Genomic DNA, 27439 nt, shown 5'->3' with positions numbered 1-27439 from the left:
ACTTTGGCCTGTGGGATCCTTAATCATTGACCCATTCCTTATTGCCTAGAACCTTCCTAGACAAAACTCTAAGGTGGGGCAAAATATCTGCCAAGCATTTTTCTCCATTTTGCTAGCATCTTCTAGAAGAGGATAACACCCGCTGTTTCCACAGCTTTGTGCTCGTCCCTTGCCACCCCCTCGGTGTAGGCGATTTGATATTCATTTATTCAATTTACTCATCTGCTCCCTCACTCTCTTTTGATGCCTTTGAACTCAAATTAATGATGAGCTCTTTTCACATTCTAGCATGAACCCTCTTTGGTAGAGAGCCTGACCATCGTCTGAGAAATATGCCACACCACCATATTTAGTCTGTGGTTCCCCTGTTCTTTGCAATTTTTGGACAGAAGCTAAAATAAGGCAGATATCTAAATGAAAAAAGTCTGTGGTCTAAACAGACAGTCCAATCAACCGCAAAAGGCTTGATAACAATAAACAATTTAGGATGACCCCTTGGCTTTGATGTGTATTTTCTGATTACATATCTGCTTTTCCTTCTTCCTGATTCATAATTTGAGAATCTGTCTCCCTTGTTAGATTGTACGTTTCTTATAGGGCAGGGACCATGTATACTAATTTCTAGTTCATTCACCCAGGTGTAATGTACAAGTGTAGTACTGTGCTCTGCACATGGTAATCGTATAACAGAAACCTAGCAGGCACACGATAAGAACGGGAAGCAGCATGACTTAGTAGAAAGAACACGGACATGAGAATCAGAGGCCCTGGGTACCAATCCCAGCTCCGCCACTTAGCTGCTCTATGATCTTGGGCAGATCGCTTCACTTCTCTGTTCCTCAGTTTCCCCATCTGCAAAATGAGCATTCAACACCTGTCCTCCTTCCTACTGACACTACGAGCTCCACGTGGTATCTGCTTGTCTTGCATCTATCCCAGCACTTAATACAGTGCCTGGCAGATAGTAAGCGCTTAACAAGAACGATTATATAATTATTATTATTAGAGATAATAATAATAATACAAAGTGCTTAACAAGAATGATTACATAATTATTATTATTAGAGATAATAATTGATTCCTCTTCACACAGCAGACAATCAGTGCATACCACTGATTGATATTCTAGGGAGGAAAATGATAGCAGTATAGAGGATGGGTGGGTCAAGGCTGGAAAGATGAACCACAGTGTCCGTTTTAATTATGACACGTATTCTCTCTGGTAAATGTCTTCCAGTCGATAACAAAACACACAGTGTGTTTGATATTTTTTTTATTCTCCTGTTAAAAGTGTATGTTCGGTAGAATAGTAATATTTCTTTAATTTCCAGAAGAACAGTCCAACCCCACAAACACCTAAATTCATGCTCAGAAGTAAACACTGTGATTATAGTGAATACCCAACCCGGTGTTTAAAGAATGACCCCATGGCCCAGGGAAGACTAACCCCATGAGATATCCAGTTCTGAAGGTCAACAAATGTTGGGTTTGTCAGACCTGATTAGTAAAGGGGCTGTGGATGCAAGAATTCCCCAGAGAAACAGACATCCTTCAGCTGAATGTGTCTGGCTTGATCTTAATTGCTCTAATAAAGGGATAAAGAGTAATCTGGTTATTTCAGTTCTTAACGTGGTTCAACCACTGGCTTGTAGTGCCATGAGAGAGAGGAAAAGGGGAACTGGGACAGAGTGTATGCCATCTCCAAAATCATAGCTTTTCCCTGCCACTTCTCCCCTGCCTTTAGGATCTGTGGTGCTATTACTATTTTTGCCTCCCAACTGCCCCAGTGCTCATGCTAAGTGGAGGTCTTGGAAGAATGGGAAGAATGATGGGGTAATGGAGAGAGTCCAAAAGTAGAGAGGGACTCTCAGAGCACTAGAGAAGGGGCAAAACTGTGGCTACTTGCCTTCCCGCCAGGGGCTCGAATGTCCATAAAATTCTCTGGAAATACCATCTTAGAGCCCAGTTACCAAGATCTGCTAATGTCTGCCCAAGTATCTTTCTAACCACATATCAGATGGTCGTCTGCCCTATCTCTCACTCTAGATTGCGGCTGCAAGTACGGCCAACCCTGCCTTCAGCACTGTGCAACTGTTGCGCTGATGCATTTGGTACACCTCTTGGTACCACAATCGTCTCTACCCTCTTTCCCAAATAGTCATCCCATTTCTGCACACCAGGCTGACCTGTCTTTCCCTGCTGCCTCTCAATGGTCTCAAGGGGATAGAGATTGAGGGAACTGGATAAAATGAAATATTTGGAACATCAGAACATTTCCGAGAGTTAGATTACTTCCATTCCCATTACCCCCAGATGATCATGATTGGGTCTAAATTTGGGGCCTCCTGGGGGAAGGAACAGACTGAGGGACAATGTTGGTGAGCGAGGTTTAACTACATGGCGCTGACTTACTGGAGCTCCTCTTGGCATCATTAATGTGAGGTCGCCTGACTCACGTTTGTTTGTCTCGTGACCTTAGCTGGGTTTGAATGGCAAATTTGGCATTTCAGTCTGAAACAGCTTTGTTGATGCAGTGTTTCGAGACTAGGGCAGTGGAGGTGGTTTTATTTCCTCTCCTTCTAAATAGAGGGTGTCAAACAAACTGCTACCACCCTGGCTATTACTAAACACCCGTCGTGAAACTACTGGTTTCAATACAATACAATACCAGGAAGACCAAATCATTGTTTGTTTTATAGCATTTGTTAAGCGCTTACTCTTATTACTCTATTTATTTATTTATTTTACTTGTACATATCTATTCTATTTATTTTATTTTGTTAGTATGTTTGGTTCTGTTCTCTGTCTCCCCCTTTTAGACTGTGAGCCCACTGTTGGGTAGGGACTGTCTCTATATGTTGCCAACTTGTACTTCCCAAGCGCTTAGTACAGTGCTCTGCACACAGTAAGCGCTCAATAAATATGATTGATTGATTGATTGATTGATTGATTGACTACTATGCGTCAACAACTGTTCTAAGTGCTGGGGGAGGTACAAGTCAATTAGGTCAGAGACAGTGTCTGGCCTGCATGGGGCTCACAGTCTAAGGGGGAAAGAGAACAGGTAATGAATCCCCCATTTTACAATTGAAGAAACTGAGGCTTAGAGAAGTGAAGTGACTTGCCTAAGGGGCGGCTAGCGACTGGCAGAGTCGGGATTAGAACCCAAATCCTCTGACTTCCAAGCCCGTGATCTTTCCGTTAGGCCATGCTGCTTCCCTAAATCACGCAGGGAATTGCAGGGAAATTGAAGAGATTCAAGAGTTGAAGCAAATTTACCAGTGGTGGGAAATGAGAAAGTTACAAACCCAGCAGTTTGGCCCCTATGTCCAGTTCTAAATAGGCTGATAATTATCACTTTACTGAAATAATAATAATCAATGAGCTACTGGTCAAACCAAACAGATCATTCTTTTTCGCTTGAATCGGTGGTTTACCTAGATCGAGTTCTTTAAGAGGGTGTGGAGAAGGGAAAAGGAAACAGGAGGAGAAGGAAGGAGTATTCCCTGTTACTAACAGATGCTGCACTTTCTCAGAATATTCTAGAACCATCAACCAACTGCATTCTCCTGCACTAAACTGAGTTTTAAAAATAGACCCCAAAGAATAAAAAACCTAAGGAGAAAATACGAGACCATGCCAATCGCCTGTAACAGATGGGACTGCGCTACATTAAGAAAGGGGAAGGATTCCTGGAACAGAATTCTGATTAGGCCCTGCTAAACTCACATAACAAGGAGGATTTGGAAGATGAAAGAAAGACAATCTCAATGTTCCCAGATGCGGGTCTCTTGGCACAGACTCTGAGGAAACCTCTGGCAGTCACGAAAAAGACAATCACGTAAACAACAAGATGAATTCGCAATTTCACTGTCTTCTACAAAATGTGTCCAGCCTCGGGCCTGGAGACGTGTTTCCGGAAAGATGGGTGAGCAAAGGTGAGTCCAAAGCCGACTTACTGTCCTTCACGAGGCAGAGATTCAGGTGTTGGGGCAAGAGCCCTGCCGTCCCGGAATCCAGCCTTCTCCCTCAGTGCTGCCGGTCCTGCCTTTTGTCGGTCTCGGGCCCATCCCAACCCCACTAGGCTTGACTTGCCAAGATCCAGGCTTCTCTTCCTGCCACCCAGCTGCCTTCTCCATTTATTCTATTTATGTTTATTTATTCTATTAAATATTCTATTTATTCTATCTATGCCTTCTATTTATTTTATTTATTCTTCTATTTATTTTCTTCTTTAATTCTTTTTTTATATTATATTTTTATATATATATTTATTTTATTTATTCTTCTATTTATTTTCTTCTTTTATTCTTTTTTCATATTATATTTTTATATATATATATATATTTTTTTTTTGGTATGGTTTTTTTTTTTCTCTGTCTCCCCCTTTTAGACTGTGAGCCCAATGTTGGGTAGGGACTGTCTCTATATGTTGCCAATTTGTACCTCCCGAGCGCTTAGTACAGTGCTCTGCACATGGTAAGCGCTCAATAAATATGATTGATTGATTGATTGATTCTCCAAATCCCATCTCTTCCCGATTCCACTGCTGCTGTTAATCCTGACTGCGTTCCTGGATAGTTGCAGCCTTCTCGGGCCACAGCACCTCTATCCTGGATGGCTGTATGCCGGCTTGCCCACAGGGGCTTCCAATTCTTTCCTCCCCCTTTCTGCCATTCCACTGACACCAGGAGCCCAAACCTGCATGGTATAGTGGATAGAGCCTGGGCGTCAAAACGTTATGGGTTCTAATCCCGGCTCCACCACTTGTCCGCTGTGTGACCCTGGGCAAGTCATTTTACTTTTCAATGCCTCAGTTACCTCATCTGTAAAATGGGGGTTGGGATTCTGAGCCCCACGTGGGACAGGGACTGCGTCCAGGCCGATTTGCTTGTATCTACCCCAGTGCTTGGTACAGTGCCTGGCACATGGTATGCGCTTAATCAATCAATCGTATTTATTGAGCGCTTACTGTATGCAGAGCACTGTACTAAGCGCTTGGGAAGTACAATTTGGCAACATATAGAGGCGATCCCTACCTAACAGTGGGCTCACAGTCTAGAAACAGTGGGCTCACAGTCTAGAATAAATACCATTATTATATTATTATTATCTGCCTTCTCCAACCTCCACTGTCCCAGCATTTTTCCATCCACTGAAATGTGCTGCATACAAATTCAGGGGCAGATGACAAATTTACTACTTATGTTGCCAACTTGTACTTCCCAAGCGCTTAGTACAGTGCTCTGCACACAGTAAGCACTCAATGAATACGATTGATTGATTGATATTGAAATCTTATGATGTGATTTCTCATTACGCTCTGAAACCAATCAGTGGAATTTACTGAGTGCTTGCTGTGTGAACACCACTACAGTAAGCTCTTGGGAAAGTACAACAGAGTTTGTAGATGTGTTTCCTGCCCACAAGGAGCTTATAGTCTATAAGGGGAGACAGACAATAAAATAGGTTATGGATATAGGAAATAATAGAGTATAAGAAGAGACACTTAAATACTGTAGGGCTGGGGTGAGTATCAAGGTGCTTTAAGGGATACACCCATAAGCAGCACGGTCTAATAATAATAATAATGATGATGGTATTTGTTAAGCGCTTACTATGTGCAAAGCACTGTTCTAAGCGCTGGGGAGGATACAAGATGATAAGGTTGTCCCATGTGGGGCTCACAGTCTTCATCCCCATTTTACAGATAAGGGAACTGAGGCCCAGAGACGTGAAGTGACTAGCCCAAAGTCACACAGCTGACAAGTGGCAGAGCCAGGATTTGAACCCATGACCTCTGACTCCCAAGCCCGGGCTCTTTCCACTGAGCCACGCTGCTTCTCTAGTGGAAAGAGCATGGATCTGGGAAGCCAGGGTTCTAATCCTGGCTCTGTCACTTGCCTACTGGGTGAGCTGGGACAAGTCACTTACCTTCTCTGTGCCCCAGTTTCCTCAACCGTAAAATGGGGATTCAATTCTTGTTCTCATAGACCGTGAGCCCTGTGAGGGACAGGGACTGAGTCTGACCAGCTCTGAGAACAGTGGTTGTCACACAATAAGCAGTTAACAAATACCATAATAATAATTATTATTATTACACAGCCATGTGCATAAATACGATGCAGAGGGGAGCAGGGAAAGGGGAAATAAAGGGCTGAGTTTGGGAGGCCTTCTTGCCAGAGATGTGATTTTACAAGGGTTTTGAAGAGGAGGAAAATGCTTGACTGTTGAATATGGTGGAGGGAGGAGGAGTTCTAGGCCCAGGGGAGAACGTGGACGATGGGACAGTGAAATTGAGGTACAGAGAGCAAGCTGGATGAGCAACCACTGGAGGTTTTTCAGGAGTAGGGAGATAAAGACCGAACGGTTTTCCAGAAAAATGGCCTGGGCGGTGGAGCGAAGTATGGTCTGGACGGGGGAGAGACAGGATGCAGGGAAGTCGGTGAGAAGGCTGATGGAGAAGTGGGAAATGATGAGTGCCTGGATCAGTGTGGAAGGAGGCAGATGAACAAGAAAGTGCACATTCTAGAGATGTTGCGAAGGTAGACCTGACAGAATTTCATGAGAGATTGAATGTGTGGGTTGATTAAACTGTACGTTTGTTACGGGCAGGCAACATGTCTGCTAACTGTTGTATTATACTCTCCCAAGTGCTTACTGTAGCGCTCTGCACATAGTAAGCACTCAATAAATATGACTGAATGAGAGAGGTGAGTCAAGAATGGCTCAGTGGATAGAGCACAGGCCTGAGAGTCAGAAGGACCTGGGTTCTAATCACAGCTCCACCACATGCCTGCTACGTGACCCCGGGCAAATCAATTTTCTGGGCCTCAGTAACCTCATCTGTAAAATGGGGACTAAGAGTGTGAGCCCCATTTAGGACACGGACTGTGTCCGACCTGATTAGCTTGTTTCTACTCCAGCACTCGGAACAGTGCTTGGCATAAAGTAGGCACTTAACAAGCACCATAATTCTCCTTCTTATTATTATTATTAATAATAAGAATAAGTCCAAGTTTACGGGTTTGTGAGAAAGGGAGATTGGTGGTGCTCTATTCAGTGATGAGAAAGTCAGGGGGAGGACTGGGTGGATGTGGTGAAGTCTGAGGTGTTGATGGGGCATCAGAGTGAAGATGTTCGGAAGGCAGGAGGAAATGCAAGACTGCTGACAAGGAGAGAAGTCAGGGCTGGAGAAGCGGATCAGAATCATCCGCATGGAGATAGTTCCATACCTCAAGACAACTGTAATCATTTAAAGAACGCCATACTTCTAAAAGGCCAAAATAGCAATGGAATGAGGACCAAGTTCTAGGCTGACTGTACCTAATCTGTTTACTAGGTCCAGGCCTGCTCATTTTTTAGGTGGTCCAAAGTAGTTGAAGAAAATGGCGCAAATGCTTCCGAATTGGAACTGTCCCAGTGGACCTAATCAGTCTACCTTAAGCTGACAGACTGTTCTTCTTGATCACTTTAAATGCTAATTTTTCTATCTCTGGCCTGGACCCTGCTCAGTTCATTTGCATTTGCCCTACCACCGTGTTCTGGGGATTGAAGTGCAAACAGCCCAGAAAACTGAAGGTTGCTGAGGGGGAAGGGAAATGTTCTCAAACAAAAGCATCAGGTTTTTCGACCGAAACACCATGATCATCTCATAGGGACATAACAAGTTATTTTTCATCCTTCATGAAGAAAGGGATTTCACATCCGAGTTTTTGTTTCAAACGTCATAAAGTTTGCTTTCGTGACGTTCTGCTGTTTGAGAAGGAGGTTTGAACTTTCAGAATCTCTGTTCCACACAAAATTGCCTAAAGAAACTAATGGAAACTAGCATTCATTTGTTTTTTTTCCTGGGAGTTACATAGCCTGCAGGAATTTGTAGGAACAATATTCAGATGATAAACAGGAAGGATTTCAGATTATGTATTTTTATGTGTATTTGTTTAATTTTCTTTTTAGAGGGCATGGGGTGTAATACATATCAAGAACTGCTGGTAAGAATTTCCTGCCTTAGTGCTGCCTCAAGTCGGACTGTTTATGTTCGTTATTCTTCATGGTGCTGGTGGTGGTTGGTGATGGTTTTGGTTTTTGTTAAGCGCTTACTATGTGGCAAGCACCGCTCTAAGTACTGGGGTAGATACAAGGTAGTCAGGTTGTCCCATGTGGAGGTCACAGTCTTAATCCCCATTTTACAGATGAGGGAACTGAGGCTCAGGGAAGTTAAGTGACTTGCCCAAGGTCACACAGCAGACAAGCGGCGGAGTCGGAATAAGAACCCACGATCTTGGACTCCCAAGCCCTTGTTCTGTCCACTAAGCCATGCTACTTCATGCCTCGTGATAGTTTGGGAACTGGAAAGCACACTGTTGATTTCCAATGGTGAGTATATAGTAGTAGTGATCATCATCATCATCAATCGTATTTATTGAGCGCTTACTGTGTGCAGAGCACTGTACTAAGCGCTTGGGAAGTACAAGTTGGCAACATATAGAGACGGTCCCTACCCAACAGTGGGCTCACAGTCTAAAAGGGGGAGACATAGCATTTATGTAGCAGCCATGGTACAAAGCACTGTGCAAACTTCTTGCAAAGTACGGAATAAGGGAATGGCATGTTTTCTACCTACACAGAGCTTAAATTCTAAAGGGGAGAAAAACATAAAAATATTTACAGGAGTAGTCGAGATGAATAGTTGATTGTACGGTTGAATACAAAGGTATGCAAAGTGCTGAGGATGGATATAAAACAGTTCTTAAATTCTAGAGTTGGCTAATAGGTTCATATGATTTAGAGTGCTGGAGAATTGATCAGGGAAGGGTTGTTAGAGGAGACGGGTTTTGGGGAGCTTTGAATTTGGGGAAAGTGGTGGTCTGTCAGATTTGGAAAGACAGGGAGTCCCAAGCCAGAGGAACGATGTGAGTGAGGGGATGGAGGTGGGATTGTCGCAAGGAAGAGCTAGAGAAGCAGCGTGGCCTAGTGCATACAGCAAAGGCCTGGGAATCAGGAGGACTTGGGTTCTAATCCTGGCCATGCCCTTGTCGGCTGGGTAACCTTGGGCCAGTCACATCTCTTCTCTGTGCCTCAGTTACCTCATCTATAAAATGGGTATTAAGACTGTGAGTCCCATGTAGGACAGGAACTGTGTCCAACCTGATAGGCTTGTAGCTACCCCGGCACTTAGTACAGCGCCCGGCACATAGTAAATGCTTAACAAATACCATTAAAAAGAGTTAGCATGGGAAGAGAGCCTTAAAGAGAAGAGATAGGGGTGGTACAGTGTGTTGATGATGATGGCATTTATTAAGCGCGTACTATGTGCAAAGCACTGTTCTAAGCACTGGGGAGGTTATAAGGTGATCAGGTTGTCCCACGGGGGGCTCACAGTCTTAATCAACATTTTCCAGATGAGGGAACTGAGGCACAGAGAAGTGAAGTGACTTGCCCAAAGGCATACAGCTGACAAGTGGCAGAGCCAGGATTTGAACCCATGACCTCTGACTCCAAAGCCCGGGCTCTTTTCACTGAGCCACGCTGCTTGTGTGTAGGTGTGTTGGTGGAAAGCCCTGAAGCCAAATTTGAGGAGTTTTCGTTTGATGCGGAGAGACAGAGGATGCCAGTAGAGGGTTTTAAGACTGTGAGCCCACTGTTGGGTAGGGAATGTCTCTATATGTTGCCAACTTGTACTTCCCAAGCGCTTAGTACAGTGCTCTGCACACAGTAAGCGCTCAATAAATATGATTGATTGATTGATTGATTTTAAGGAGAGGAGAAAGGTGGACTGAGTGAAGCTTCATAAAAATGATCTGCGGAGAAGCATCTATTCCACAGATCGGAGGGGGAAGAGGCCGGAGATAGGAAGACCAATGAGGAGGTGGATGCAATAATCTGGACCGAGGGGTAACAGTTTGTGGCGAATACACACTTCACGGGGACAGGAAACACAAAACTCCTGAAATACACTACTCTTGAAGCACTGCATCGACAAAGGCTTCTGGGACTAAAATGCCAAATTCACTGTTGCAAACAGAATTAAGGTGGTGACACACACCTTCATGAGTCAGGCAACTTCAAATTAATGATGTAAGGTCAGAAATGATGTTGTTCTCCCCTGGCTTTGTCACTCTGGTTGGGTCATGGGTTCTGGGTCTTTTCATTTACTGTAAATGTTATTTCATGTACGGCTATCAAATTCATGTAACTCACTTGTCAGCAGCTTCAGTCTGCTCCGATAAATCGTTATATAGGTTTCTTGTAAACATTCAACATTTTTTTATAAATGCATGTTATTTGAGTCAAACACCATATGTGTTCAGAGTGAATATAACGGTGTAAAAATATATTTTGCATTTAGTATTCGCTACTTAAGAAATGTTTTAAAACACCCATATTTAGAAGGCGAGGGTAGAAGGTTTGGAGTGGAATGTGGCAGAGGCGGCTGCTCTCAATCAATCAATCAATCGTATTTATTGAGCGCTTACTGTGTGCAGAGCACTGGACTAAGCGCTTGGGAAGTACAAGTTGGCAACAATGACCATGCCTACCAGAAGCCAGTGGTTTCCCAAACAGTACCATTTTATATCATGAAAAATGATTTCTCCCTCTCCAGATTCCCAGTCTGCAGGAGGCTGGGATGGATATCAAAAGTCAGGCAGGATGGGACCTGAGCAGGTGCGGCGTGCTGTCCATCAACTGACAGACTTTGGTCTGGAAAACCGTTCTTCAGTACGGTTGGACGTAACACGTCGAAAAGCAGCATGTGGAAAGTTGTGCGTTCAAGGGCTTCAGGGTTTGAAAGAACCAAGCGCTGGCTGTGGTCCGGCTTCCTCACCCTCTGCCCTTTCCCGAGGGGTGGGCCGGGTGTCACTCAAGCAATTATCCCGACAGACTTTTTACAAGAAAAACAAGCCATCTCAACGCGGGACATTTCGCTACGTGCAGGACCCCAATATTAGAACCAATTCACACATCTGACAAACATGCCGGTTAGCATAATCAGAAACCACCCCCAAATGCATCAGTTAATTCCTTCCCCAAACTGCTCTGTGCGCTCAGCTGAACACTCCATCAGAGAGCTGACTTGATTTTATATTCACCAGCGACAACATTCAAAATAGTGCATCTCTAGCCAAGACGTTGACAAACACTGAAGAGATAGTAGATTATGAAAGAGGGGCTGGTAGGGCGGAAGTTCTGCCCCTACCAGTACATTACGCATAATAGTTTCCCCATTTTCCATAGGAAAAATAATTCCATTCAGTTCTGCCAGAATGTGTGTGATCACTTTGCACTTTGGCTAAAAAGCTTTTTAGGGGATCGTGGAATTCCCACACTGCCTGACAATGTGAGAACTATGGTTTAGAATGCCGCAGTGTTGAAAGAAATGGCTTGTGCACACACGCGGCATCACGACAGTGTAGTACTCTGGTGGCAGCTTTCCTTAACCCAGGGTCTTTCCAGAATGCAAAGACCATATTATATTTATACCTCTCCATATTATAGAGAACGGGGGTGTACCTGATGACCCTAGTTCCTGGGACGCATCGAGCACCCCTGACAAGCAGCCCCCGCGACAACTCATCTTGTTTCACTCTTCCCGGTTCATCTTGGTGTGGTTTGAGAGGGGGCCGGGCAAGAATAAAGGAGGGAAGTGAGGCAGTTATAAGATGATCCAAATGGTGGCTGGCTCCTCTGATGTGCAATTATATTTATTGAGCACTTACTGTGACCAGAGAACCGTGCTAAGAAGTTGAGAGAGTACAATATAACAGAGTTGGTAAACACCGTCCCTGCCTACAACGGGCTTACAGAATAGAGTGGAAGGCAGACATTATTAGCAATGCACAAACTATGGATATGTATGTAAGTGTTGGCGGGGCGGTGAAGTGAGAAAATCCAAATACACCCCATAAATCGGGCCATAGCCCCTTCCCTTGTCATTCTACCAGGGAGCTAAATGCCCCTTCCCCTTATTTGCCCCTTTCTCCCCCTTTTAGACTGTGAGCCCACTGTTGGGTAGGGACTGTCTCTATATGTTGCCAATTTGTACTTCCCAAGCGCTTAGTACAGTGCTCTGCACATAGTAAGCGCTCAATAAATACGATTGATGATGATGATGATGATTTGCCCCCTTGTGAATGACCCTCACAGGGAGAGATGGATTTCAGAGATGGGGTGCCACACAAAACACTTCAAAAGAGATGGGCGATTTGGACTGCCGGCTAATAAACGTGTTTTGAAGAGAGCGGAATTCCAAAATAAAATGAAAAAGTTGAGAAACCAGTGTTATCACAACAATGACCACAACAGCCTAAGGCCAGTAAACACTGTGGCAGATTAAATAGCTGAGTTACAGGAGACTTAAACGAGACTGAGAAATAGAAAGTTTTAAGGAATTTCAAACAGAAGAGTGGGTCGGATCTTACGGAAATCTTAGCAAGAGGCGAGTTCTATTTTAGGGGAAAAAATCTTCATCACATACGAGTTTAAGAGGGGTGCCGTGATTAAAACTGCAGGTTTGACATGTCTACTCCCCCACTGTTCATCTCTCGGCAACATTCCACCCCCAGGTTTCATATTTTAAAGCGGCAAAATTTGACCTGAAATGTTCCCAAGGGCATCAGGATCCGTTTTCAGAATGAATTTAGTGACATTCATTCATTCATATTTATTGAGTGCTTACTGTGTGCAGAGCACTGTATTAAGCGCTTGGGAAATACAAGTTGGCAACATATAGAGACGGTACCCACCCAACAGCAGGCTCACAGTCTAGAATGTGGTACTAGGATACCCAAAACTGAGGTCCGGTAACAGCACACTGAGACATGCTCCTAAGCCTATGCAACTGGGAGTCCAAAACAGCAGCAGCAGCAGCAGCAGCAGCAGCAGCAACGGGCCTTACTTGGATCAATGAACACATGGACTCAGAAGATCATCATCATCATCATCAATCGTATTTATTGAGCGCTTACTATGTGCAGAGCACTGTACTAAGCGCTTGGGAAGTACAAATTGGCAACATATAGAGACAGTCCCTACCCAACAGTGGGCTCACAGTCTAAAAGATGACGATGGCCTCCCCATTTGCAACCCAATCTCTTCGGACCCTCCACGGTGGAAGTTGGGATGTGCCATTAGTGGGCCCAGGATGGCAGATGCATGAAGGACAAAGGCATTTCCAAGTGAGAGGGCGGTAAGCCTTTAACTGGGTGAATCAGAGAGGAATAGGGCAGTTTGGCTTATCATTCCTGGCCTGTGCCAGTCCTGATGCAGGGCTGAAATAATCCTAAAGTACCTTTGTCATACCTGCATTCCCCCAGTCTCTTACATCTGTCTCTCGAATTTATAGCAACAGCAAACAGGCTACGACGTCTGAGCAAGGGAAAGCCGCTGGAGGGTAAAAAAATATTCCCTGCCAGCAAGCTAAGGACCCCCACACCAGACACCCAGGGTGGCATCAGAGGCACCCCAGTAATAATGATAATAATAATAGTAGCATTTGTTACTGTATATATGTATATATGTTTTAGACTGTGAGCCCACTGTTGGGTAGGGACTGTCTCTATGTGTTGCCAATTTGTACTTCCCAAGCGCTTAGTACAGTGCTCTGCACATAGTAAGCGCTCAATAAATACGATTGATGATGATGATGATGATGTTCGTATGTATTTCTTACTCTATTTATTTATTTTACTTGTACATATCTATTCTATTTATTTTATTTTGTTAATATGTTTGGTTTTGTTCTCTGTCTCCCCCTTCTAGACTGTGAGCCCACTGTTGGGTAGGGACCGTCTCTAGATGTTGCCAACTTGTACTTCCCAAGCGCTTAGTACAGTGCTCTGCACACAGTAAGCGCTCACTAAATACGATTGATTGCTTAAGTGCTTACTATGTGCCAGGCACTGTACTAAGTGCAGGGGTGGCTATAAGTAAATCGGGTTGGGCACGGTTCCTGCCCCGCATACGGCTCACAGTCTTAATACCCATTTTACAGATGAGGTAACTGAGGACCAGAGAAGTGAAGTGACTTGCCCAAGACCACAGAGACAAGGGGCGGAACCAGGATTAGAACTCACGACCTTCTGACTCTCCGGCCCGTGCTCTATCCACCAATCGGTAGTTCTGACTGGACCCTCATAGGAGTGCAGTAGGAGGGAAGGGCTTCAGAGTCTAGGCTAGGACAGGACCTCATTTTGGTCATCCCTTTGGGTGACAGTGAGCTCAGGAAAGTCCTCAATAGGGGAAATAATAATAATAATAATAATGGCATTTATTAAGCGCTTACTATGTGCAAAGCACTGTTCTAAGCGCTGGGGAGGTTACAAGGTGATCAGGTTGTCCCACGTGGAGCTCACAGTCTTCATCCCCATTTTGCAGATGAGGGAACTGACGCAAAGAGAAGTGAAGTGACTTTCGAGCTGAGCCCGTTGTTGGGGAGGGGCTGTCCCTACCTGTTGCCAAACTGTACTTTCCAAGCGCTTAGTACAGTGCTCTGTACATAGTAAAGGCTCAATAAATACGACTGATTGATTGATCAGGTTGTCCCCCGTGGAGCTCACAGTCTTCATCCCCATTTTACAGATGAGGTCACTGAGGCGCAGGGAAGTGAAGTGACTTGCCCAAAGTCACACAGCTGACAATCGGCAGGGCCGGGATTTGAACCCATGACCTCCGACTCCAAAGCCCGGGCTCTTGCCACTAAGCCACGCTGCTTCTCTAAGCCATGCTGCTTCTGAAGGGGATCATCCAGAACCCCCTCTTCCTGCCTCACCCGCTGCTCTTCTGGGTTCTCCCGGCCGGTGTTTGGAGAACACCGCTCTTCTTCAGGGCAACTGGGGTCTGGAGCCAGTGTCAAGGCTCCCCAGCAAACCTGGGCTTGCCAAACTCCCAAATTCCCAAAATGAACCTGGGGCACCCTGGAATTCGGCCCCAGATGGACTCGGCCTCTGAAGACCAAAGACGGGGTTAAACTGCCACTGGCCCACGGTTCAAAGTGACAAATAACCTAACTCTCGGGGTCACACTATCCATTTGTCTAGTCTTTGAAAGCTGGAAGTTTCATCAGGGCAGGGTCCAAGCCTTTCTGCTTTGTGCTCGGCACAGAATCTAGGACTCCAAAGATGCAATGGATGATAAATAACAACACAATGTGCGAGAGTATAGGGGATCCGGATAAAAGGGTAAAAAGATGTGTCTGGAAAAAAAATACACTTTTGCTCTCAGAGATAATAATAATAATAATAATGGCATTTATTAAGCGCTTACTATGTGCAAAGCACTGTTCTAAGCGCTGGGGAGGTTACAAGGTGATCAGGTTGTCCCACGGGTGGCTCACAGTCTTAATCCTCATTTTACAGAATCTAGCACTGCTGCTTCTCATATTTTTACCCAATAGGTAATTTCCCAAGTGTCCTAGAAGTATAGCAGCGTGGCTCGGTAGAAAGAGCACGGGCTTTGGAGTCAGAGGTCAGGGGTTCAAATCCCGGCTGCACCAATTGTCAGCTGTGTGACTTTGGGCAAGTCACTTCACTTCTCTGTGACTCAGTTACCTCATCTCTAAAATGGGGATTAAGACTGTGAGCCCCCCCGGGGGACAACCTGATCACCTCGTAACCTCCTTAGCACTTTGAACAGTGCTTTGCACATAGTAAGTGCTTAATAAATGCCATTATTATTATTATAATAGAGTCAAAATGCTCTTTTCTCTCTCTCGCTATCATTCTTGAGGTCAATTATGACTCTTAAGAAACCTTTCAGCTATATTTATGTAGATTCCACAATGCTCATTCTTCTACCAACCCTGACCGTGGGATCAAAAAAGAAACCTAACATCGGAAAAATAAAGGCAGGAAGGTAGAAAGCTACAAAACTACTGGATTACTCCTTTGAAAATGGCCTCTTTATGAGGTATCTAAGGAAGATTATACTCAGTAATATTTAGTAAAGTAATGTCAGTCACACGATGGCTTTCCTTCGCACCAAAGGAAGACAAAGCATGGGATATGCTCGAGTTTTCCAAGGCCAAAGCCTTTCTTAAGTGTTCTGAGATTGAGAGAGAAGCGGTGTGGCTTAGTGGAAAGATCTCATGCCTGGGAGTCAGAGGACCTGGGTCCTAATCCTGCCTCTACTACTCGTCTGCAGTGTGACCTTGGGCAATCACTTATCTTCTCTGTGCTTCAATTTCCTCATCTGTAAAATGAAGCTTAATTACCTGTTCTTGCTCCTATTAATACTGGGAGTGCTACGTAGCATGGGGACCGAGTCCAACCTGAATATCTTTTATCTACCCTGTCACTCACTACAGTGCTTGGCACATAGGAAGCCCATTACCACCTCTATTCAATTTACTAGCCCTGACTTCTCACTTCCTCCGCAATCTCTTATTGCATTTTGCCTCACCTCCATCAGGATATGCTGCTGATACCTTCAGCTCAATACACTGAAAATAGCACTCCTCATCTTCCACCCTAAACTCATGTCTCTAACATCCAACATCGGTACCATCCTCCTTGTTCCAGAAGTCCACCACCTACACATTACCCTTGACTCCTTGCTCGCTCTCTCTTTTTTAAATAGTATTTGTTAAGCGCTTACTATGTGCCACACACTGTACTAAGCGCTGGGGTAGATATAAACTAATCTGGTTGGACACAGTCCATGTTCCAACTAGGGCTCGCTGTCTTTATCCCCCTTTTACAGATGAGGTAACTCCAGCACAGAGAAGTGAAGTGACTTGCCCAAGGTCACACAAAAGGCAAGTGGTGGAGTACTTCTAACTCTCAGGTCCGTGTTCTATCTACTATCAATCAATCATATTTATTGAGCACTTACTGTGTGCAGAGCACTGTACTAAGCGCTTGGGAAGTACAAGTTAGCAACCTATAGAGACAGTCCCTAACCAACAGTGGGCTCACAGTTGAGAAGGGGGAGACAGAGAACAAAACCAAACATACTAACAAAATAAATAGAATAGATATGCACAAGTAAAATAAATAGAGTAATAAATATGTACAAATATATATACATATATACAGGTGCTGTGGGGAAGGGAAGGAGGTAAGATGGGGGGATGGAGAGGAGGACGAGGGGGAGAGGAAGGAAGGGGCTCAGTCTGGGAAGGCCTCCTGGAGGAGGTGAGCTCTCAGTAGGGCCTTGAAGGGAGGAAGAGAGCTAGCTTGGCGGATGGGCAGAGGGATTGGGGGCATTCCAGGCCCGGGGGAGGACGTGGGCCGGGGGTCGATGGCGAGACAGGCGAGAACGAGGCATGGTGAGGAGATTAGCGGCAGAGGAACGGAGGGTGCGGGCTGGGCTGGAGAAGGAGAGAAGGGAGGTGAGGTAGGAGGGGCCGAGGTGGTGGACAGCCTTGAAGCCCAGGGTGAGGAGTTTCTGCCTGATGTGCAGATTGATTGGTTGGTACTAGGCCAAGCTGTTTCTCACATTCAACTCTGATGTTCAGTCGGTTGCTGGGATTTCCTCCACAATGATTTTGGGATCCACCCCTTCCCCTCCAGCCAAATGACCACCACCCTGAGCTAAGCGCTTATGATATCCTGATTAGTCTAACCCAACAGCTTCCCCACTGGTCTCCCAACCAATAGCCTCTCTCTTCTCCAGGCCTTACCTCACTTTGCTGCCAAGTTATTTTTCTTAAACATCATTCTACCCATGTCTCTCCATTGCTCAAAACCCTTTAATAGCTACTCATTCCCCTTCGCAGCAAGCTAAGACTCCTGATTGTAGGCTTTGAGACTGTCCATCAGCTATGTCCCTCTTACTTATGGACTCTTCTCCCACTTTTCCCCAGCTTGCACTCTTCATTCTTCCCAAGACAACCTTCTCACTTTGTCTCAATCCTCCTGCCTCTGACTCCCTTGCTAAAGTGCTTCCTCCGGCTTAGAACTACCTCTGCAGGGAAATGCGAGATAAGCTGGTTGGACGCAGCCCCTGTCTCACTTGGGGTTCACAGTCTAAGTAGGATTTGATCCCTATTTTACAGATGGGGAAGCTGAGGTACAGAGACATGAAGTAACTTGCCCAAGGTCTCACAGCGGACAGATGGCAGAGCTGGGATTTGAACCTTGGTCCTCTGACTCCTAAGCTTGTGCTCCTTTCCATTTCTCTTCTGATGATGTGGTCCAGAGCCACATTATCCCACTCCCGGCCCCAGATTACCCTCTGTTTTACGGGCTGGTTTTCTGCTACCCTGGAAGACAGGGTCGGGGAAGGTACGAGAGGAAGTCGGGGTAGAGCACGGGAAGAGTCGGGGGTGGGGACACATACTACGTTCCATGTCAATCATGGCCTAGGACAATATCTGAATCAATAGAAGCACTCAGAGATGGAGACCCAGGGTCGGACTGGCAACCCAGCTGACCCTATTTTATAATAAAAAAAAAGTCAACGGACACTGTAGAATTAGAGGATAGAAGAGTGAAAACTGACAGCAAGATGGTTGTTGCCATAGCAGGCTAAGAAACTGTGTTTACAATTTGCTTTCATCTTCAAGCACATCTCACAACGTTTTCACTTTGAAGGAGATTTCTTTTCCCTTTAATTTTCAAACTGTTAGGGGAATAATATGGTCAGCCTTTTTCTTTTAGGAAAGTGAGGTCTGGGCACAATAAAAGAACAAATTGACAGGAAATTTGTAAACTGGGTAAGTGAAAGCCCTACAGATCGCTTATAACCACATAACTAGCTTGTACGTTACATTATTGCAGTGCAGTTTTTTGAAAGTCGAGAAAATGGCACTTCTCTCGAGAACCCATGCTGCCCTAGACAATTTAGATCCTTCCCATTCAACATCTTTACCCTGAGTTTTGAAGTCCGGATTATATTTTTTTGATCATCGATATCTGAAACGTTCACTTCACTGTCATACACGGCAAACGATACTGGTTATACTTTTAAGGTCAGGCTGGAAAAGCTTTTTTGTTATGAAGAAATTGAAACTCTTTCCCAGACCAGGTTATTTTCCGCCGTTGATACTTCAGAGCCTCATCTATTAGCGCTGACCTGTAATTCTCCACCATTTATTCTGTGCCTCAATTACCTCATCTGTAAAATGCAGTTTAAACCCTACTCCCTCCCGGCTTAGACTGTGAGCCCCATGTGGGACAGGCACTGTGTCCAACTTAAATAACTGGCATGTATCCCAGAGCTTAGAACAGTGCTTGGCACATAGTATGCACTTAACAAGTACCATAATCACCATCATTATTATCAATTACCTAAATATCAGGGCTGAATTGGAATGAAAATGTAATGTATCAAATGTTTTCAGATAGTTTGACAACACAACAGACAGGATTCTACCATGAGCTAACTTGCTGAACATTAAAAAAAACTAATGGATCCTGTACTTTTACCATCGATTCTATTTTTTTTTTCAAGTTAAATAGCTAAGAGTTGATTAGGCACTATAATAGAGAAAAATGGCACTTTAAACCTTAATCTGGAAATAAAATTATTAGTTGCAAAAGCACTTCACCATTTCTGCTCCATCGATAAGAAGCATTTGCAAGCCAATGTCCTGTGGATTAAAGATTGAATTATTTGAATTTTGTCTTAATGCCACTCACAGGAGAAGACAGGAGTAGAAAAAATGATGAAACATTAAGAAAACAAAGCGTATTTAGCTTTGGGCGAAAAGATGCAGTCACTCTACCTCAGAGAGCAGTAAGTCAATGATGTGGAAGACCATGCAGAGTGGAAACTTGGCAGTAAAAAGAGTGAGGAACCACTGGGATGCATACATGTGGGCTTCCAGGTTCAAATCGCAGAAATGGCTATGCAGATCCGGTAACTGCTCCTAAAAATGAAAAGAAATAAAAAATGAACGGGGAGAAAAACTTAAGTACTTCTCTGTCCCCAAACTATCCTTACTTGTAATTTTCCCTCTGTGACTCTCAATCAACCAGTGGTGTCTATTGAGCATTTACTGTGTACAGAGAACTGTCCTAAGTGCTTGGGAGAGTACAATAAAATCGATTCCTACACATGATTCCTGCTCTCAAAGAGCTTATCGTCTCCCTCCTAGTTTCTAGCGTTAATGTAACCAAGGAGCAATGTGGAAGGGACAGAGCATGGGGAGGCAAAAGGGAAGGAACAAGAAAAAAACTTCAAAAACCTGCAGGAAAAGGACTAAGATTAATATGAGCAGAGTCAGCGATCACCTTTAACTACCTCTAAATCTCCACCTTTACTTCTCAGCAAAATAACTCCACTTTGGCTAAACGTTGCCATTACTAGAAAATTAATATCCCTTCAAGCCAGATCCACTATCCGTGTTCATGGTCACCCTCTAACTTGCTGAGGACAAAACTGCAAACTCGCTTTGGAGACCATATCAAATCTGCCCTGGGAAATCCCAGACTAATTCCCATTTTTCCTCATCTCCCACTCCCTTCTGCATTTCCCTGACTTGCTCCCTTTGCTCTCCCTGGACCTCCCCCAACCCCACAGCACGCACTTATGTATATATCTGTAATTTTATTTATTTGTATCGCTGTCTATCTCCCCTCCTCTAGACTGTGAGCTCGTTGTGGGCAGGGAATGTCACTGTATATTGTTGTATTGTATTTTCTCAAGTGCTTAGTACAGTGATCTGCACACAGTAACTGCTTAATAAATACGACTGAATGAATGAATGAATAGAAGACTGGGGCACCTGGATAAATCAAACAACTTTTTAGCCTTCATATTGATTACAGGCAAATCTTGGGATTACCAAACCGGAAGAATACAGTAATTATCATCGTGATGATCAAATCCAATATTAAGGGCTCAACTGGGACACTGAGGAGATGGCAAAAGCAACATTCATCAAAGGTTTGGCCTTTGTGGATGTTATGGTCTACTGCTTGCAAGTGAAAGGCAGGGCATTTCATTCTTTTTTTGTAAATTACTCTGTATAGGATCCATCTTTTTCTTCCCAGGAAAACAAATACTTAGGAAGCAGAAGCCAGCTTAATTTTATCTATAAAAAACAGGAAATGTAAAACACATGACATTAACATAGTTTTCTGAAAAACCAAAATGTCAAATTCAAGAGAGGTAAAAGCCAAGCCTATTCTTTTGCTATATTTAGAATCCCACAGTGCCTTTGTGGTGACCTGCCCTCTGCCCTCGCCGCCTTCCCACCCCCACGACAGGCCTTTTTTTAACCATTTTATCCCTAGTAACAAATGAAGCTTGAAATAGTCTGGCCCATTTGACTTACTTTCCACTTTAAAGCACTAATGGAGCCTGTTTCAAATGAGTTACCTTGTGTTACAATTTTCCAGTGACCTTGTTCAGGAGGTCCAGTTGACATTCAATTTTAATGGCACATGGGCATAAGAGACCCAGGTAAGGATATCCCTTCAAAATCGAGACCAAATTTTGGAGTTTTTCTTGATTTTCTGAGTGTTCTAAAGAGCCTTTATTGATCAGGTTTGCACCACTTTTAATTTGGAGAAGCACCATGGTCTTGTGGAAAGAGATACAGTTATCTTGTATCAACCCCGGTGTTTAGAACAAGGTTTGGCCCATAGTAAGCACTTAACAAGTACTATTATCATTACTGTTATTATTGGAAATAAGGTTTAGAAAACCATGTTATGCTTTGTGGACTATGCTATGCTATGGACTACACGGAATAGATGTGATCCCCCGCCCCCCGATACAAGCCTTATTCAATCAATCAGTCCTATTAATTGAGTGCTTACTGTGTGCAGAGCACTGTACTAAGTGCTCGGGAAAGCACAATACAAGAGAATTAGCAAAGGCACATCTCCTCCAAGAGGCCTTCCCTGACTAAGACCTCAATTCCTCTTCTCTTACTCTCTTCTGCATCACCCTTGAACTTGATTTGCTCCCCTTTATGCATCCTTCGGCCCCACAGCAATTATGTACATATCTGTAAATTATGTATTTATATTAATGTCTGTCTCCCCCTCTAGACTGTAAGCTCATTGTGAACAGGAATATGTCTACTCCGTTATATTGTACTCTCCCAAATGCTTAGCACAGTGTTCTGCATTCAGTAAGCGTTCAATAAATATGCTTGATCGATTGATGAAATTTATAACTCAAAAATGGGCCAGAAGGAGAAATCCACAGAGGCACCAACTAAGGTAATATCCTCCCAGTTTTACTCCAGAAAAAAAAACCCATGTTTACAGCTTTAACTCTGGCCATCTTCCCCAGTGTCACCAGCCCTATAAGAATGGAGTTAATAGATGTGAACTTGAAAAGGTGAACTTCAGAAAATGAAAGCTTGAAAAGAGGCTACATTTACACCTGGCAGAATGAGATTTAGAAAACAGCATGTTTTTTGCTACCCTGAATAAATCAGATTTCCTTTCACCGTCTTCCCTACTCGATTTTCTAACAACCTTGTTCTGGAGGTCCACTTGACATTCAGTTTTCATGTTGCTCAGGGACAAGAGAATCATGTGAGGACAACTAGAAGCATTCCTTCTGAATGCAGACCTCATTTGGGTGTTTTGTTTGTATCCCTGAGTTCCTAGAAACTTCTCTAAGAGCCCTGGGGCTCTATCGAAAGAGGCCTGGATTTCACATTTTCTAAGAGAAATCTCATTCACCAATGGACTCCTGAGGTTCTAGAACTGAAATTATCTCACTGCACTGAACTCCTTATCTTCTCCTAGGTTTTAAGAGCTTCATGGTGATTGAACAGGGCTCCCAACTACTGCAGTCTACAACAAAAGGCCCAACAGACCATTACAATTCAATACTGTAAAACAGAAATAACAGAAAATCCTTTTTCATTCAGCAATCCTCTTTACAGTGATTCTTTAGACCCTAGTTCATACATCATAGAAGTGTTTGGAGGTCTGGTACCAAACCCCCATTTCCCTACATTACATCTTTTTTTTCCAAGAGCTAAACTGTGATGTAGGAACATTTCCCTCAGTATTTTTCCCCTGGGAGAAGGACGAAGCATTAAGACCCCAAGGCTCATCTGCAGCGTGGCTCAGTGGAAAGAGCACGGGCTTGGGAGTCAGAGGTCATGAATTCTAATCCCGGCTCCTCCACTTGTCAGCTGTGTGACTTTGGGCAAGTCATTTAACTTCTCTGGGCCTCATCTGTAAAATGGGGATTAAGACTGTGAGCCCCATGTGGGACAACCTGATTACCATGTATCCCCCCCAGTGCTTAGAACAGTGCTTGGCACAAAGTAAGCACTTAACAAATGCCATCTTTATTATGCCCCTTATCTTTTACCTCAGTAGCCTTGCAACACTCTAGATTGCAAGCTCCTTGTGGACAGGGATCATGGCCACTTAAACTTATGTTCAGTAGTCTCCCAAGCACATATTACAGTGCTCTGCATGTAGTAAGCACCCAATAAATACCACCGATAGACTGATTAGGAGGCTGGTTGCTTCTGGTCTGAAGCGTAATCCCCATTTACTGTGATAACTTGGGGGCATTTTATGCCAGTTCCCTTTACTATATATACATGATTGTCATTTCATTTTACTAGCAAAAGAATGTATGCTCTTGCTTCTGCCCTTACCTGCATTAGTCTTTCCAGCTGAAAAAACTTGCAGTGAAGATCTTCAAAGTTGTTTTTGTAAAGGTCCCTCAGGCCATAGTCATACATGATCTTCACCAATACACAGAATGCCTGCTCTTCTGGCATCTACAGGGAAAACAAAAAAAATCACACACATTGCATACTACTGGGAGAGTCCAAAGTTCATTAATTTCTTCTGTTGCACAAGTAGCTGTAATCTTTCCTCAAAGACGTGTGTCAGAAATCTCATCTCAGACTGGGGGCACAGGTAGGATAACTCTTGGAAAATCTCCATAGCAGTTTCTCTCCAAAGTGTACACTACAGGGCAGGGCCTCCATTTTAAAAATGAAGCTTTAGTCATCTAACTGGTGGCCGATCCCTTAGCATTCACAGCGTACACTTTAAAGGAAATAATCCCTTGTCTGTTCGTAATAGCACCTAACACACTGTGGTGTTTACAGTGGGCATGCAATTAATATTCTTTGTTAGTAATGATGATTGCAATGAGTGAATGTAGCATTAGTCTAATAAGCACGAATGAGACAGCTTGTTCAAAACCCTATGCGATTTCCTGACTGTGAGCTGGTTAAACATCATACTTAAACATTCTTTTCCGGGGTGGGACGGATTATGGACGGTCCTGTTTGATGGACGGAAGGAGGGCTGGATAATAATAGTCAGTCAGTCATCATCATCATCAATCGTATTTATTGAGTGCTTACTATGTGCAGAGCACTGTACTAAGTGCTTGGGAAGTACAAATTGGCAACATATAGAGACAGTCCCTACCCAACAGTGGGCTCACCATATTTATTGAGCGCTTACTGTGTGAAGAGCACTGTACTAAGCGCTTGGGAAGTACAAGTTGGCAACATATAGAGACAGTCCCCATCCAACAGTGGGCTCACAGTCTAAAAGGGGGAGACAGAGAAAAAAAACCAAACATACTAACAAAATAAAATAAATAGAATAGATATGCACAAATAAAATAAATAAATAAAGAAATAGAGTAATAAATATGTACAAACATATATACATATATACAGGTGCTGTGGGGAAGGGAAGGAGGCAAGATGGGGAAGATGGAGAGGGGGACGAGGAGGAGAGGAAGGAAGGGGCTCAGTGTGGGAAGGCCTCCTGGAGGAGGTGAGCTCTCAGTAGGGCTTTGAAGGGAGGAAGAGAGCGAGCTTGGCGGATCGGCAGAGGGAGGGCATTACAGGCCAGGGGGAGGACACGGGCCGGGGGTCGATGGCGTGCGAGAACGAGGCACGGTGAGGAGATTAGCGGCAGAATAATAATAACAACTGTGGTACTTGTTAAGCATTTAGTATGTGTCAAGCACTTTGGTGAGCACTGGGGTAATGAGCACTGACAAGATAGTCACGTCCCACATGGGGCTCACAGTCTAAGTAGGAGAGAGAACAGGTACTGAATCCCCATTCTGCACATGAAGGAACTGAAACACAGAGAAGTTAAGTGAGTTGCCCAGAATCACACACGGAGCTGGGATTAGAACCCAAGCGTTCTGACTTTCAGGCCTGTGCTCTTTCCCCTAGGCCGTGCTGCTTCTCCTCCTCTGGTTGCTCCTATTTGAAAGAACATCCTTCTACTTAATGAAGGATGAGAGAAAGCCCTATCCAAGGACCACGAAGGAAGGCAACCAGCCGTTTCCAAGGAGATTTCTATCTACTTCATTTCTGAAAAGGGGACATTACTATCATCAAGAAAATAGAGATGAGGTCTACAAAATTTCAACAGAAACTAACAGGGAAAAAAAATCTCATGCTTTTGTAAGCAGCAGGAACCCAAAAGATAAAAACACTTTCTAAATATTAGTGACAATTTATAACCTTGCAGCATTTCCTTTCTTTTTTAACAGACAAATGCCAGCAGAGGATTAAAGGCAAACACTTTTATGAGGAGAGAATGTGATTATATTAATTGGCATCTGGCGCTTTATTTTGGCCTAGCAGCTTTAGTTCACGTCCTTTTTCAAACCCCATGAACTGCTGTCAAGTCAGTCAATCTGGGAGATACACAAAAATGTGAGGTAGATCTCAAGATATACCAGGACAGCTTGGATGGAATCACTGTCGACAGCTTGCAGCGACTCCGGTAAGATGAAACACATGCAAACTTGTGGAAAGAGCACGAGCCAGAGGATCTAGGGTCTTTCTAATCCTCAGCTCTACCACTTCACTGCTGTGTGACTTCAAGAAAGACACTTAACTTCTCTGTGCGTCAGTTTCCTTATCTGTAAAACGGGGATTTAATTTAAGGGCTGTTCTCCCTCCTTAGATTGTGAGCCCCAGCCTGATTAGCTTGTATCTACCCCAGACCTTAGAACAGTGCTTGACACATCGTAAATGCTTACTACAGTAATAATAATAATGATGATAATCTCAGCTATTTCATCATTAAATGGTCTGAAATGAACCTCCACGGAGGAGTGAAAGAACCTGCAAATGAAGTTAAGGAGAAAAAGAACAAACTTTATCTGGAATGAAAAGCATGGGGAGTTTGGGGGAGATTCTTGGAAGATGATAAATGTGCCCTCTTTCTTCAAGTAGTTGTTTATTAACAATAATGGCAACTGCTGGTATTATTTTAATTTTATTTAAATTATTGTTAATTTATTTTAGTGTTTGCCTCCCTCTCTACACTGCAAGCTCTTCCTTGTGGGCAGGGCACTGTTTCTACCAACTCTGTTATATTGTACTCTCATTCAATCAACCATATTTATTGAGCACTCATTGTGTGCAGAGCATTATACTAAGAGTTTGGGAGAGAACAATGCCACAATAAGCGGACACATTCCCTGTCCACAATGAGTTTACGGTCTGGGGGTGAGGGAAGGGAAGAGGGTACTCCCAAGCCTATAGTTCAGTGCTCTGCTCACAGTAAGCGCTCAATAAATACGATTGACTGATTGACAGAATTGCCAAAGATGTTTGGTGTTAGACCTAATATCAACAATAAGGGTTGAGGATTTTTAGAAAGGTAAAGGGTACTCATTTGAAAGACAGATACCATGAAATCTGATAATCTAGTCCAACTCTCAGAACTCAAATGGAATGGCACTAAATTGGAAATCAGAAAACATATTTCAAAAGTCAAAATGCACATATGTGGAAATTATGTTAAAACCCTATAATTCTCAAACAGGTAAAAAAATATTTAATTTCAAGTTTGTCCTTCAAAATCCTGACATGCTCTAAAATCAAACTGGATTTAAAATGAACCTTCCCACACACAAAAATGCAATGCTTAAAAGAAAAAAAAAGCACATTTATGGAGCAGATAGATCCAAATTCATGCCCCCTCTCACAATCCAACTAACACATGTACATGCACATTTTCACAAACATATTCACACCTATTTACACCCACCTGCAGTTTCAGGTACCCAGATTATCGGGATGGCAAAGTCTCTAGGGAGAGGTTTTGACCACCCTACACAGCAGCCTGGAATCATGCAAACAAAAACAGGCCAGGAGAGGACTTTGAATTTCCCATGGCACGGAGAGAGAGATGGGATGAGGATAGGGCCTACGAGAGGTCCAAAACACAGCAGGCACAGAGAGGGAAGGACGGGCCTAGAGGGAAGGAAGGACAAAGGGAATAGGGAAGGACAGAGAAAAATGGAAAGGAAAAAGGGAAAGGAGAAAAGGAAAAGGGGAAAAAGGAATAATGAAGGAGAAAAATGGGAGCAGGGGAGAAGTGAACTGAAAAAGAAGAAGAAAGGGGAAAAAGGAGAATGGGGAAGCTCTTATTTCCCTTACTCTCTCTCTCTCTCTCTCTCATGTGTCATCCTTGCATTTGGATTTATACCCTTTAAGCACTTGACAGCCATCCCACCCTATGTTCCAAGGCATTTATGTATTTACCCATAATTTATTTTAATGTCTGCCTCC

General features: G+C 43.8%; 1 protein-coding gene across 2 annotated transcripts in view; it reads right to left on the bottom strand.

Moving 5' to 3' along the window:
* RABGAP1L (RAB GTPase activating protein 1 like) overlaps positions 1-27439 on the bottom strand; it is a 430548-nt gene that overhangs the window by 119513 nt on the left and 283596 nt on the right. For both annotated transcript variants that reach the window (XM_038757620.1, XM_038757621.1), the window contains exons 16-17: positions 23525-23650; positions 19667-19810 (exon numbers count right to left, since the gene is read on the bottom strand). In XM_038757620.1, the coding sequence (XP_038613548.1) occupies positions 19667-19810; positions 23525-23650 (270 nt within the window). The remainder of the gene's footprint in view (positions 1-19666; positions 19811-23524; positions 23651-27439) is intronic.

Source organism: Tachyglossus aculeatus, chromosome 16, assembly GCF_015852505.1.
Source record: "Tachyglossus aculeatus isolate mTacAcu1 chromosome 16, mTacAcu1.pri, whole genome shotgun sequence".
In the NCBI taxonomy this organism is placed as follows: Eukaryota; Metazoa; Chordata; class Mammalia; order Monotremata; family Tachyglossidae; genus Tachyglossus; species Tachyglossus aculeatus.
Note: the sequence above shows the minus strand (reverse complement) of the source record. Positions and strands in the feature narration are given on the sequence as shown.